The sequence below is a fragment of the Triturus cristatus genome, chromosome 1_2, assembly GCF_964204655.1.
Source record: "Triturus cristatus chromosome 1_2, aTriCri1.1, whole genome shotgun sequence".
Taxonomy (NCBI): domain Eukaryota; kingdom Metazoa; phylum Chordata; class Amphibia; order Caudata; family Salamandridae; genus Triturus; species Triturus cristatus.
The window spans coordinates 576,598,389-576,613,469 of NC_140580.1; the positions used below are offsets into that span (position 1 = coordinate 576,598,389).

The 15,081-nt window shown below is 45.7% G+C and overlaps 1 protein-coding gene across 1 annotated transcript in view; it reads right to left on the reverse strand.

The window, feature by feature from the left end:
* Positions 1-15,081, reverse strand: part of ACTR1A (actin related protein 1A) — a 249,474-nt gene that overhangs the window by 176,441 nt on the left and 57,952 nt on the right. Inside the window, exon 3 of the mRNA XM_085606531.1 lies at positions 499-574. Coding sequence (XP_085462657.1) covers positions 499-574 — 76 coding nt within the window. The remainder of the gene's footprint in view (positions 1-498; positions 575-15,081) is intronic.

Consider the following 15,081-nt stretch of genomic DNA (forward strand, 5'->3'; position numbering starts at 1 on the left):
TGGAACTGCAACGGTCAAAAGCCCCACTAGTCCTCAGCACTACAAGCAGGCCAAAATCAACATACATCATGAAAACGCATTCAGCTGTGAATAAAGCTTTAGTCCTTGAAATCAAACTTCTCTTAGTTCCTATTATGTGCTGATTAATATATGTAATGTTGAGCTCTCAAACATCCAACCCAATATTAAACATAGAAGAGGGAAATGGGAACTAGAGATTCCGAACCTCGTGCTTCACAGAAGGAAAACAAATCAAAAGAAAAAACAAGAGAGAGTCAAATCAAAATAAATGAAGGCACAACTAACTTAACCATTGTCCATTAGCAATGTTCAACAACTACGTTATACAAACTAATGTGGAGGTAAGAATAAGAATGCAAAACAAGAGGTGTACAGGGTAGAGAATTGGAATCATTTCTTGCAGACTGGTTACCACAAATATTGTGTCAAAGCTTTTTGAGCTAATTTATTGTTATATATGGAAGGCAACAACATTACCTCTGCCTTTGGTCCAATGAAGAGATCCCCTTCCAGGGCCCCAGCCATCACTCGAATGTGCTTTGGCCTTCCAACACTGCAAGTAATTTCAGATTACAGTCATTATTCCTACTAACACAACTTAATTCCTGAGCACTGGAAGTCTCATATTTCAATTTGCGTCACAGTGAGTTTATTTAGCGTCACTTAGAAATAGAACGTTTTCAACACACGGTTACATTAAGAGGTGCACCTCACGTGCTAAACACTTTGGCTAAGAGACTTACAGATAGGCACATTCTTGCCAGCCACTTCGCAGCATTCAAACACTGTTGAGACTCACGGGGTCACAAAACACACCGAACTAATGCTGCTAGAAATAATGCAGGGTTGTTCCACTTATACATAGTTTACTGAGAGACAAGCTATAGTGACCCGCATCCACTTCACTAAATAAACTTCAAATGACACATCAACAGCACAGAAGCTTTTACACTCAAGAGGCGCCTTGAAAGCAACAAAGATTCGACGAATGATTAACTGAAAAAATGCCTCATTGTAACAAAAACTTCAAGAGTTGCTCCTTCAACGAAAATACGGTCATTAGGAGGCAACTTTAACAAGAGAACCCAGGGTTTGAACACTGGCGTTATTTCATCTAGCTAGGGAGGCCAGAACTCGTACGACTGTGGCAAATGGGAACAAGCATTTGCAATGCAATAGGTCTCGCATTCACGCAAGTTTACGATATTAGCATTGTAAAGGACAATAAGTTTATTTAGGTTTTGGGTTTTAAAACATAAACAAAAGGCATTGTCAATTATAATACTAATAGCTCAAACTCGCATGAATGCGAGACCTATTGCATAGCTAATGCTTGTTATAGTCGAGTTCTGATTTAATTAGTCACCTGTAGTAAGATAATTACTAGCTGTTCAACTGTAATGCTTCATTACAGTTAATTGTGTTGTTATAATGCCTGCTACCAAAACCAGAAGCCAAGATAATGGGCAGGTTATGGAGCATTTTTGCAGCTGCAGTTTAAACAATAAAAGCTTCTATTCTTGCAATTTATTTTTCTTAAAACGATCGATTATCGGCAGAAAGGAGAGATTTATGGCAACCTGTTTATATTTTTGCATACAGTTTATTAGAAGAAAGAAAATCTCTGCCTGTTACTACTCATTTTGACCTATAGCCTTTTTTTGTCAATCTGATCACATTAAACTGATTCTTAAAGGTTTTTGCAACAAATTATTAACTGTCTCTGGTGTATTTTTGGTTTTCTCTTCACGTTCGCAGACACAGTATCACTGTCATATGAAGGAGCCACACCCCAAGGTTTTAAAGGCGTGTGTGAAGAGTGATAGTGTATGGGAAGAGTAATGGTGTGATAATGTATTATAAAGGAATAAAATACTCACTACCATACCTTGAAAGGATATTGCAAGCCACCTCGGAGTTCCATGATCTTATAAATGAACTCGGCCTTTGGCCTCTTTTCACTATATGATCACAGAAGTCTCAGTGACTTGCAATATCCTCATAACGTATAGCAGAAATTATGTTATCCCATATATTATTTTGCTAATTTTCTTTGATCCTGCGCCAAGTGCTTTTTAGTAGTCTACATTCTTGGGTAGGTAGACTCATAATGAGGTATAAAAGGAAGAGAGTGGGCTTGAGCAGAATGCAGTTATGTCTGGGAGAAGATGGGCATTGAGTCCCAGACATGGAATAGTATTATGATTTGGTGCAGTTACAGTATGTATCCAAATGGTTTCCATACAATTATAGCCTATGCATTAGGCCAAGCTGCAATCGCTGGAAGCAGGTAGGCATAACATTGTGAATAAAATTACCTAGGATAAATTAAGACATTTAAGAGTGTCTGGCTTTTGATTAGGCTATGTACACACAGACACCCCCGATTGTGGAAAGAGCTTCCACTGGACTTATAAATGACTGCTCGTCTTTCGTTTAGGTGTGCAATAAAAACTCAGATGTCTCCTAAAATTAAACAACCTAATCGGCGGCTTATCCTGAAATATTTGATGAGGGACCCCCTAAAATTTCACTCAGGCTAGCGTTTTACAGATTTCATGAGCTTTCCCTCGAACAGGGCCCCTCTGGGCACTGCCACAGGCTTACATTTTGCCCATTCAGTAAGGCTGGAATACCATCACCAGCACTGATAGCAACATACATTTCTTCTTTAGCACCAAAAGGCCATTTCGTTGTCAAATGCCGCACTAAACAAAATCCTTTTCACATTAACCCTTTACATACAGTGGTCAATGGTTGATTCCTTTTAAAAAGCAGCACAGATGCAACCTGCAAAAAAGTAAAAGCTGGAAAGTGCCTTGCTCGCCTAACTTGTAGGTTGTTTTGTCTTAATTATGACAGACATCCAAATCGACCCAGTTAAGAAATTATGTTCCGCAGAAATGTGCTGTGCGCCCAAAAACAACATTCATGTGCTTGCCTCCCTCACGGTGAGATACCCCGTCTTTTTTTGCATGGGACCTGGAAATTGCTCTAATGTCTGCTTTGACAAATGAGCCTCAAAATGTTACAGAGTCCAGATACGTTCACGCGGTTCAGGCTGAGCCATGTGCCTTGCTTCCGCAATCACACTCTAAAGAGCTCCCAACAATTAGACATGTTCTGCTTCCAGCTGTCTTTTGCTGTCAGTCAATCAATCAATCAATTCTAAAGCGCTGCTCGTCACCCCTGAGTGTAGCCAAGCTGTTAGGACAGGAGTTTTCTGGAGGCCTTCCCTGAAGGACAGTGGAAAGGAAGTGATGATGTCATTGTAAGCAGAGATGCAATTGGTACGACCACGCCCTCAGAGCCAGCTTAGCATGAGCAGGGGAGCTGGCACGGCTGCCTGTGCTGCATGTCAGAGCCCAGTGGCCAAACTCCGCAAATGGGGACAACAAACAGCCTGTGTCTCCTCGGTGACGCAGACTGAGGTACAGCTCTTTAGAAACTGAATGAATGAACTGACGGTGAGTGATTCACCTAACAGCGACAAGGCGGCAGGCAGCCCACACCGGTTGGCACCATTTCACTTCATGCAGCAAGCAGGTGGGGAACCATGCCTTCCTGCGCCGGGTAGGTGCTTTCTGTAGGCCTTGGCGCGCCTGGGCGCTGCGCTGTAGTGATCTGTGGAGTCTGTTTTACCGTCTGTATTTATTTGAGTGTGATCATGTCTCATTGGTAGCACTGTACCTTTCTGTCGACCCTTCAGCAGGAAATGCTTAAACACTAATGTTTCTGGGGAGCTGCAGCGAGCACTTTCTGATCCCAGCCTTGTGGCGCTATGAAAGGATTTGACGTGACTGAGCTGAAAACATCCTAGCATGACAAAATTGGGGTGCACGCAGGCCGGGAGAAAATTCGCAGAATTTCTGCCTTTTCTCGTTGCTGCTACAGGAAACTGAAACTAGGAAAGTGAAAGCGTGCCATGCGCACGTCCTGCTCAAGCGCCGCGAGCTAATGCCGCCGTACGCGTGCATACGTGTGCACATCTCCTGTCCTCCAAGTTGTGTTAATGCCGCCGTACACGTGCACAACTCCTGTCCTCCGCACACGTGCACATGTCCTGTCCCCCTTCGGCCAAGAAACCGACAACAATAGATCTCGCCAAGGCGAGCAGCGCATGCGCTACGTCGCTAGGCGAGACCTAATAAAGGGGACGTTTAGTGAGCTTGTTGGAGTTCCGGCGGAAGTCAGGCGGGAGCCAGCAGCCCGAGCAGCGGAGCAGTGTGCGGAGTGCGGGTTGTGGAGCCGTGAATCTCCTACCAGGAGATAACCCCCTACCAAGTGCACCGAGCCAGGTGGGGATCCCCCGGTGATCCCGTGAGCAGAGAGCGGGCGCGGGCGCGGCCGACGTCAGGAGCGGTCGCGAAGTGCGAGCCTGGGAGAAAAACGCGGAGGCGGCCTGACTGGACTAGGTCGGGCTCAAGTCCTAAGGCATTTCGGCCACCGAAACTCTGGTGCTGATTTTGGTCTCCGGTTTTGGGGATCACGGACGTACATAAGGAGCGCTTGATGGACTAGAGGCTGCCAAACATCTTCTAGCTCTTCAGTTCAGCACACTTCACAACCCCCCAAAAGAAGAAAAGTGCCTCCCGGCTGGCACCTGCCTGCAGCCTGCAGGTTGCCATTTACTTTCTCATCATCTCCCCCTAATGTGCCCCCCGGACTTTTAAAGACGTTCAAAGCAAGCGGCCCCGGCAAGGGCACAACTGAGACCACGTGACTCTCTGGTGAGAGTCGAGACAAGGGAGACGTGAGGAGTGAGAAACCGAACACCGCCCTACAATAAGGCAGAGTTCAGCTGGGGATGCCTGCTATAGGACATCTGGCTTCTCGGGGTGAGTTCAGCGCAAATGCAGTGAGACAATGGAGGGCGGCAGCAGGGGGGGGAGATTTAAGGCGCATCACTATTGGGCACAGCACTGTGGGGCGAGGAGCACGGCTCAAGCAGCACACATAGAAGAGAGCGCACAGGGACAGACTAAAAAGCGAAGGGAGTCAATTCCCCAATTCGTTAATTCCCAAACACCCTCTTCTTGGCGTGGAAGGAAAATGCTCAAGGGAAACCCGACCAATCTAAAGAGGATGGATCCTGACGAAAATGTCCACAAATATCATACAACAAGGGTCACAGGAAGTCTGGCTCAGAACTTAAGACAGGAGTCGAACCCAGCGAGCCCACCTCTACAGCCCCCCCAACATGGGATCATCACTCATCACCGGGCAGCCCGCCACCCCCGGAAGGGCCGATGAGACCACAGCGAGCAACCCCCAAACAAGGGGGCCTGGCCAGGCACACATCGAGCTACCCCACAGCAAAAATTCCCCTCTTGGGGAAGGGAGCCGCCAGCTGTCCGACGAAGGGGGCCAGGACTGGGCGCAGGAAGCATGGGTACAGGAAGGACCAAATCTGCCCCTTTCCAGCGGGTGTAAAGTGGGGGACGTAGGGGAGAACAGTAAACTACATAATGACAGGACCGGTGATACTGACCTTGGGAGGTACATAGCAGTCGTAGGTACCGTTAGGAACCCCACCAACACGACAGACAGTCTCTTACCGATCAAAGCCTTGATTCATTGGCATCAGGAGGAAGACGTGCCAGAGGTTATTGAGGGCAAAGATCTGGCGCACACCAGCCCGCGAGCTATCTCGCGATCAACTACATACGCCTCATCAATTTGACGCCGACAACGATTCGCCAGAGACAGGAGAACTCACCAATTCCTTTCTACAAAAACTAGAGTAAACAATAGAAAGGACTTTGGACCTCAATCCCAACCTCATTGGGAGAGGGGACGTGGTAAAAAACCAGGCAAAAGATCGAGCAGGGTTGTCACCATCAACAGGCCAGAAGGCTCTGATATGGCAATCAACTAACATGGAGGTCCAAGTTGACCTTCTTCAATCAATAGCTCAATGCCTAGTGAACCAGGGTCGCAAGCTGGAAGAATTGGAGGCAACAATCAACTACAATCAAGCAATGATAGCTCGTACAAGCTCATGTGCCGATATAATAGAAAAGTGGGCTGAGATGCCGAAAATACTGGGGGACATAGTAGCACTAACCAAGAACAGAGGCGACTCATCAAAGACATCTGAAACCATTGAATCGCTGGCAAAAGAAATCACACAGTGGTGACCAATGGAGAACAGAGCAGAGCAAGGAACACGGAATCGAAAGCCAGAGAAAATGAGCGCAATAGCATAGAGACCTCGGCACCCCCAACAAAGAGTGACACCAAGGAAACTCCGGAAAGCCCAGACACAAAGGAAGCCGAAGAGCAGAAAGTGACCGTGGAGGGAGGGGGAGGGGGGGGGGGGGGAGGGAGTAAGAGTCAGCTCAAAAGCCCCCCTAACAAGTAGGGCAAAGAAAAGGCTGAAGAGATCAAAAATGAAAAGAAGATCAATCCTGCCGGCAATGCTGAACAGTCACAGACCAGGGAAGAAAAGCAACTCACTGCCACTTTACCCGATTTTTAACTTCAAACAGAAGATTAAGAGGCAGGGTATACCGGCAGACAAAGAAAAGGCTGAAAAAAGACCAAGAGATGGTCTGACGCAACATGGCAGGGACCGAGTGGTCCAGGCGGACCAGGTGGACCTACAACAACCTGCAGGGTCAACATCAATGGCAGCCCAGGCAACAACAAACGGTCAGCTCGGGTAAAGAGGACGCCTCCTCACAAATAAGGCCCTATGACCTACCGGAACTGGAGGGTCATAAAGGCCCAAAGGAGCACACTACATCTCCCCTGATGGAGCAGAAGCAGTAAGAAAGCTGGATGGGAAACAACAATAGGGCTGAGGGTGAACTACACTGGCGAACCTCCAACAACGAACCCAAAGTGTCTGAGATCATGCAGCCAGAGCACGGGGGGGGGGGGGGGGGGGGGGCACGCAAACAAAAAACCTTGAGGAAACACCCACAATATACGAGGTGGTGCTCATCCCTAGGTACCACATGGAAGGCCCCATGACATCCTAAACAGAACTAATATCCTCCGACTTTTTGGCCATGTCACGTCCCTGTCTCAGATCACTTCGGAAAACATTGAGTGGGTAAAGTTCAAAAGGTCACAAGGAGACAGCCATGGTGATTCAACCCTCCTGGGCGTTAGCGAACATTCTCTTCAACGGGCAGTTCTTGAAGAAGTCCAACAACTAGCAAGCTGGGGCATAGAAGTAACAGAACTCACTCACCTAAATATCCCTCCGTCCTCATACCTCAAAAAGAGGGGCCGGGGGCCGCATCAATCTTGAAAGGCACTAATCACAACAGAAAACGAGGGGAAAATATCAATGAACGCCCTAGTACACCAATAAATATCTATCTTTCAAAGAGATCATCTGCGTAGAGTGCTAATGAGGCAAACTAAGCAGGCTACAAGAGGTGAGAATCTGCAACAGCACCCCTAGCCAAAGTCAATCTTCAATCAGAGCAGGAAGGGAAATGTCGGTGCAGGAAGGGAAATGTCGGTGCGGGAAGGTCAACACCAAGGTCACAACTCCGACCTCCACCAAGAATTAACTCTCATATCATGGAACATCGCAGGGTTAAATAAAAAAGCAGGGAACAAGAAAGTACAGGAATACCACGCAAAAGGGGATATCATATGCTGCCAAGAAACCTGGTCAATGACATCAACATCCATAGCAGGCTTCTATGAACGTCGGATAAATGCAACAAAAAAAACATCTTTGGACGCCCTGTGTGTAAACTTAAATCTACATAAATAAGAGTAAACTCTCCAGACCTGCAAGTAATGATAATTGCGGGGTTAAGGGAGGGCCGCCAGCCGTTTAATTTGCTGCTCATAAATTGCTACATCAATCCGGCACTGACTGCAGCCAGCATGGAATTATTCACCACCACGCTGGAAGAAATATTAATTAAATACAAACATTATAATGTAATCATTACAGGTGATTTTAATTTGAGAGGTTTGGAAAGGGCCCCTGGCAAGCAAAACAAAGGGCACAAGGTGGGCCCACTGCTCACTCTTTTTAAAAATGTTAAACTGTGCTCAACTCACTTCATGAAGAAACTACGATCCCCCTTGTGGTGCCCCAAACCATCATTTAGAAATGTATCTACTTATGACTATATTTTAATCAACGAGAAATCAGCCGATAAGCTGAAACACTTTACGGTCGATGATAGAGGGGAAAGCAATCATAGGCCTCTATGTGCAACATTTAACCTAGGAATGGAATCAGCAGACCTCCAGAAAGTGATGGGAGAATCCACAGGGGATGAACGCTTCAGAGCCCTTAAAAGAATAAAATGGACAACCAAATTCGAAGGAAAAATCCAGGTGTGGGCACTAATGTGGCAAGCTCGTGGACTGCGGGAGATCCATTCAGAGAAGATAGGTCTCTGGGAAGCTCTGACAGATGACCTTTGGCGGAAGCTGGGCAAAAATCACTGTAAAAAAATACTTTCCCACAAGGTCCCCTCCTCAAAGAAGTTAAAGATACCGAAGAGCCTGAGTTAATGTAAAGGTGCTCTTATGAAGGCACTCAGAGGAAGGAAGAAAAGAGGAATATCGGTAGAGGTGGCCTCCATAGCGGAGTTGCGATCTGCCTACAGGAGGAGAGTAAGCGAGCACAAGAGGAAAGAAATGGAACAAAAATGGCTCACAGTATTTGCCCTGTTAAAGGAAAAGAACAACACCATATTATGGAGATATATCAACCGCCTGAGCTCCCAGTCTAGGAGTAAGGAGAATAACATCACAAGCAATGAGTGGGAAGCATACGTAAGGGGATTATATACCAGAGGAATACATACCAGCTGCCAAGTATGCCCTTCCTAAGAACACCTTGGAAATGTGCACTCATACAGACACTCTCCCAAAGCATATATATGAAGCAGGATCAACGACGATCAAGGGCAATAGGCTTCATAGAAGCAGAAATAACAAGGGAGAACAGGAAAATGAGAAACGATGGGGCGCCAGGCCCTAATGGCATTCCAGCCCTGGCATTTAAGTCAGTCCAATCCTTCTTTGCCTCAACCCCTTTATACAATTGTGCTTACTCAACGGCAATAATACCGCAGTCATGGAAAGGATCAGTCCTTTTTCCCATTCATAAGAAAGGCAACCAATCCAACCCCGCCAACTATAGGTTTGTGGCCCTGCTCGATGTAGAAGCCAAAGCCTAGGCTAAACTATTATTGAGAGAACTAGAGGTTTGGGCTAACAACGACGAAATACTACCATTCTACCAGACCGGCTTCAGGGCAAATAGCTCAACAACGCATAACATCATGCCCCAGGCCTACCTCTCAAAACGAGCTGTGAAAGACAGGTACCTGCCCATGTTTTGCTGTTTTATAGATTACAGCACAGCTTTTGATAGAGTTGATAGGGGTAAACTCTGGGGGAAACTGTCAGCCTGGAGGATTCCATCAAAGCTCCTGAAAGCCATCAAATCCCTTCATGAGGGGACCTGGGTACAAGTCAAGATAAGCCCTACAGCGCTATCAGCAAGAGTCAAAACTAACAACGGACTGAAGCAGGGCTGTGTCTTGGCCCCCCTATTATTGAACCTCTATACAGCAGACTTGGGGGGAGCTCTGAAAGAGGCAAGTCTAGTTCCACCGAGACTGGGCACGGTGAGATTGGCAATTCTTCAGTACGCAGACGATACTGTAGTGATGGATCACATAAGAGTGGGCCTCCAAAGTACGACTGATGATACCAATAAAGATCTTGTTTGTTAAAAAAAAAAAAAAAAAAAGAGTGGGCCTCCAAAGAGCATTACAAGAGCTGGGGAAGTATAATAAGGAAAATGACTTGACAGTCAACCAGAGTAAAACAAAGATAATGATATTCGGCAGATATCCCAACAATAAACAAGCAGTCTGGAATTTGGGAGATCACCAAATAGGGACCACCACAGTCTATAATTATCTTGGGGTTTGGCCACATGTGAGGGCAACACCAGCAACTCATATAAAACACTTAATTGCCAAAACCAACAGTGTAATTCTAAAAATGAGACGCTTAAGCCAATGCTTATCCAGCCCAATAGCAGACCCCATGTTGAGGGTCCTTAAGGCAAAGTTAATCCCGGCTATTAACTACGGCCATTTGGCATTTCCGGGAGCCTTAGACAAACTTATAGCAGCAGCTCAGGTCAAAGCCCACAAGCATGTGCTGCAAGTACCCAGGCACGCAAGGAACACCAGGTTACGTTTGGAACTAGGGCTCTGCAGACCTGAACTGGCCCTCCAGGGTGACCTAATTAAGTATTATATTAGAGTCCTTAAAGCCATGTATAACTCTCTCAAACATCATTTAGTAACAATATTCAGAAAAGAGGAATCCCCCTGGCACATCAAGCTGGGCAAAGCAATAGGGACCCTAAACATCGAATCCAATAGTCTGTCTCTACCAGACATCCCGCATAAGGCCTGGTCAAATATCATCAAACTGCAAGTCCACACAATTTCGCATGAAAAGGATGTAACCGCACTGCGCCATAACACCCTCACAATGGCATTGGACGGATATTACACCATGGGGAAAGCTCAACTATACCTACGGGAAGCACTAGGGGCACAGGCTCGCAGGAAAATTCTTTTTATGAGGCCAACTGCCCTTAGAACTGCGGACTTTAATCCAGCATGGGCGCGAGCAGACGGAGCCGTCTCTTGTCGTCTATGCAACTACCAAAGGGAATCCTGGCTCCACCTATTATGTTGCTGCCCCAAATTGACCAGTGAATGACCAAGGCTGCTCTGCCCCATTCTAAGAGACCTTGGCATCAGAACGTGCAAGGAGGCCTCAGATTGGTGCCTTTCAAAAACAATAACCCACTACCTCGCAAGAGCAGCAACATTTATTCATCAGATCAGACAGGCCTTAGACGCAAGTGTATAAAGAGACTGCTTAATGAGCCAATAAGGTGCTGGGATAACATCCATGGGTAAAGAAAAGTTAGCCCGCCACTCCACGAGTTTTGACTGGCACATTGGCGTAACACAAATTAAATACCCCGGATCAATGGCAAAAGGTACTTTGCAATACAAGACTAACCATCGGAAACTGGGTTTTTAAGCTGAATGGATGGCTGGGGAGTGGGGCGGCATGGGCTGGTGGGCATGGGTGGATGGGTATCAATTTTAGCTTTTTTACTGTAATGATTTTAAATAATCGAACGGTTAACAATAAATCAAATCAAATAGTGTTTGCACACGTCCGTAAATGCAAATTACATAACCCCTTACGCAGTTATACATCATTTTCGCTCAAAACTAGGTTAGCATTATTTTGCATTTAGAACGAAGTAACCTCGATCCCCAATTTTCTGCAGGTTTATAGGAAGCGATGTAAGCTCAGTAAAAGATGTTTCACTGTGCAGAGCAAAAAGAAAAAAAATATGGGGAGTTCACTTTTTTTTTTAATTGGAGGAGCATGGGGGATTAAAGGAGACAGGCCTTAATTGAAGGGGAAAATGTACAGTTGCAGCATGGATGAGAGAAGAAATGAGCACATGATTTCTACGTGTGGCAAACACGTGTGCATCAATCTGTAGGACTGCCCAAACGTGAAAGGATCAGTTCAAGTTGACAAGTGTAACATACATACAATGGTCTATGCATTTTCACAAACATACAGCAATACATGGGAGCCTAACTGGGACTAAGCTATGAGTGATTTAATCAACTATAATGTTGTTCCATGTGTAATAAGAATCTAGGTCATATGATGGGTGCACATGATAATTGACTTGCATGTGCCTTCTGCTGCAACATATGCTCCAACTGCATGCGTCAAGAATTAAAGACAAAGCATGAACCTGTGATGTAAAACAGGAGAATTAAAGAGATGCCCATCTAGTGGCAGAATTATGCAACGTGAAAGCAGAAAACCTAGGATCAATCCTGGCTTCGCTGCTTGACCAAATTGTGTGATCCTAGGCAAATCTAGCTCCTGTGTTTGATTTAATAGCCTGTAATGATTTTCCAGGTATAATAATAATCAAGGTCACATACAGGTTGGTAATGACAATTGACTTGCCTCTTAGTTCATTAAGAACATTGTTGACAGGGCAGGGGGTATGGATGTTCTAAAGCTATTACTTTAAGTAAATGCTTGTCAATGCAGAAATACACTTTTCTGAATTGTGAAATTACTTTGAATATTTTGTTGCAGGAATTACTTGTCAGTTTCATGGCTCAGATGGTCCACTGGCTCTCCGTGTTAATTTGTTCACTCACCTACTTTTAAAGAGGCTAGAGTCTGAAAGCAAGGCTGGGGTCTGGGTAACTCTAGTGGTAACCTTTGGAGTGGGAAACGTTTCCTTGGAATCAGTCCACATGCCAAACAGTGCAACATCACAGGAGCACCCTATTGTCCAAAGATACGATGGAGTATTTATTTTGCAGTAGGATGGGTTGAAGTCAGGCTAGGTTAGTAGCATTCACCAAGAGCTGGAACAAAAGAACAATTTACTTACCTTCAGTAACGGTTTTTCTGGTGGATACAGTATCTGCCTGTGGATTTCTCACCTTATGAATACCCCCTGCGCCAGCATTCCGCAGGAAATTCTCTCCTAGCTCTCCCACGTCGACGAGGATGTCACAATAGCACGGCTCCGCTCGCGACACCGTATGACGTCGGAGTCATAAGAGGACATCGTCAGCGTGCGCACGTCAGTTCCACCCATTTTTTCCATGCCACCGAGGCAAACGGACGGACCGACACATTTTCAAATGAAAACATAGCATACCAAATATATACACATATATAAAATCACAAATGCATAATCAATAAAGACATAGAGAAACAGCAACTGAATGCACATTTCTCATTATTAAAATATCAACCTGATTAAGACATATTAAAACAAAACATTTTTTTGGTAGAAACAGGTGGACAACGGGGAGGCGGGCGGGACAGTGAGGAATCCACAGGCAGATACTGTATCCACCAGAAAAAGTGTTATCGAAGGTAAGTAACTTGTTCTTCTGATGGATACCTCTGCCTGTGGATTCCTCACCTTATGAATAGATTCCCAAAGCCGTACCTCTCCTGGAGGAGTGTGTCCACCTGACTAGACCAAAAAATCTTGTAAAACAGAACGAGCAAAATGGCCATCCCTCCTAACCTCAGAGTCCAAGCAGTAATACTTCTCAAAGGTGTGGAGGGAGGCACAAGTTGCTGCCTTACAAACGTCATCAACGGGAACACCTCTAGCCAAAGCAGAAGTAGTAGACTTAGCTCTGGTGGAATGAGCTCTGATACCTTCAGGAGGGTCCTTCTTGGCCAAGGCGTAGCAAATCCTGATGCACAAGATAATCCACCTGGAGAGAGTCCTCTTGTGCACAGCCTTGCCTTTCATCTTCCCAACATAACCAGAATCACCTGACGTGCCGCAGCCTGCGAATCAGAAAGGACTTCCATAAAATTAGCTCGATCCTCCTCAGGCAACTTAGGAGCTAGCTGCATGACTGAGTTAATTAAAGCATGGATATACCTTCCAAGAAGAAAGGTAGCATTAGTGGATTTAAGAGCCATACTTGAAGAACAGAACACCTTCTTTGCCGCCTGCTCCATCTTTTTAGAATCCCTATCACTGAGAATGGTAGGGAAAGAACCAGAAGATTACTTCGAACAAGAAGCCTGGACAACTAGACTTTCAGGCGTAGGATGAGAGGATAAAAAAGCAGGATCACCAGGAGCAGGCCTGTACCTTCTAGCGATGGAGCGAGAAACCGCAGGAGCAGACAAAGGCTTCTGCCACACCTCCATTATTGGTTCCGTCAAAGCATCCGTAAAGGGAAGCAACGGTTCAGTAGTGGAAGAAGAAGTATTAAGAACTTCCGTAAAAAGAGATTGGACTTTGGTATAGGAGTCTACTCTATGCCGATGATGTCATCCCTCCATCTTATTCCATCTGGAATTCATCTGTATTGAGCGAAATAGCTATTAACCTGTACACTCCATCTCTCCAAATGCTGTATAGGCACGTCAGGCCAGCCTCTCAAAAAAAAAACATTTTTTCGTCATTAATAGACTGTATTATACCCCTATGAAAATAGCAAGATTTGCCCCTTGCTCCTCTGCGAAGTGTCCAAGATGCGAGTGTGGGAAGCGGATGATGTACATATATTTTTCGAATGTGCCTCTTTAAGAGGATTTTGGAATAATGTTGAGAACGCTCGAGGCTATCTTCAGATGTAAGCTTAAATTGAACTTCGCATTAGTTTTTTTTGGGACAGACAATGAATTAACAAGTTCACTCTCTAGTCTACAAAAGGCCCTACTTTTTTGCCCGATTATAATTGCTCGGAGGGAGATCTGTAAACTCTGGAAAGATCCCATGCCCCCGTTGTATGAGAACTGGTTGGTTGCTGCATTTGGCATGGCTCGTTTAGGCCAGAGACACTTGAACGATAACAATAAAAATATTTGGTCATCACTTTTATCTTGGGGCATTAAAATGAGGCTGGTTTAAAGTTTTTTCTTTGGGTCAAATGATTACACCAAGCCTCGTATTAAGAAGCTGGCCTGGTCTGGACTAAAGCCAATGCAGTAACAAAAGCCTGGGGGTGCCTAGGTTGGAATGAGCTTTTCGTTGATATTGAAAAAACATATTAGACTTCACCTCAGCCGAGGGAAGCTGTAAACCAAGCAAATCAGCCGCCTTCCTTATGACCACATGATAAGGAGCAATGTCTTGCACAACACCAGCATTCGCATATGGGAGATTATACTCAGGAGAAGTATCCAAGCCACTAGCCTTGCGGAGGCCCTCAAACTCATCCATAGAATCAATGATCTCCCCTTCCTCCTGATTCTGTGCATATTGCTCCTCTTCAAGGATCCTCTGCGCCTCTCTCCTAGAGCGTTGTTTAGGAATCGACGTCGGCGACGCCACATGCGACGTCGGTGAAGCCATCAACAACGTCGACAAAGGAGCATCGACTTCGAACCTCGACGCCGATCGAATTCGAGGCGGGGCGAGTCAACAGCTGAAGGAGTCCGTGGAGCCGGAGTGGAGGACCTCTGCGCCGGGAAATGCCAAGCCGGAGTCGACAGCAAGAA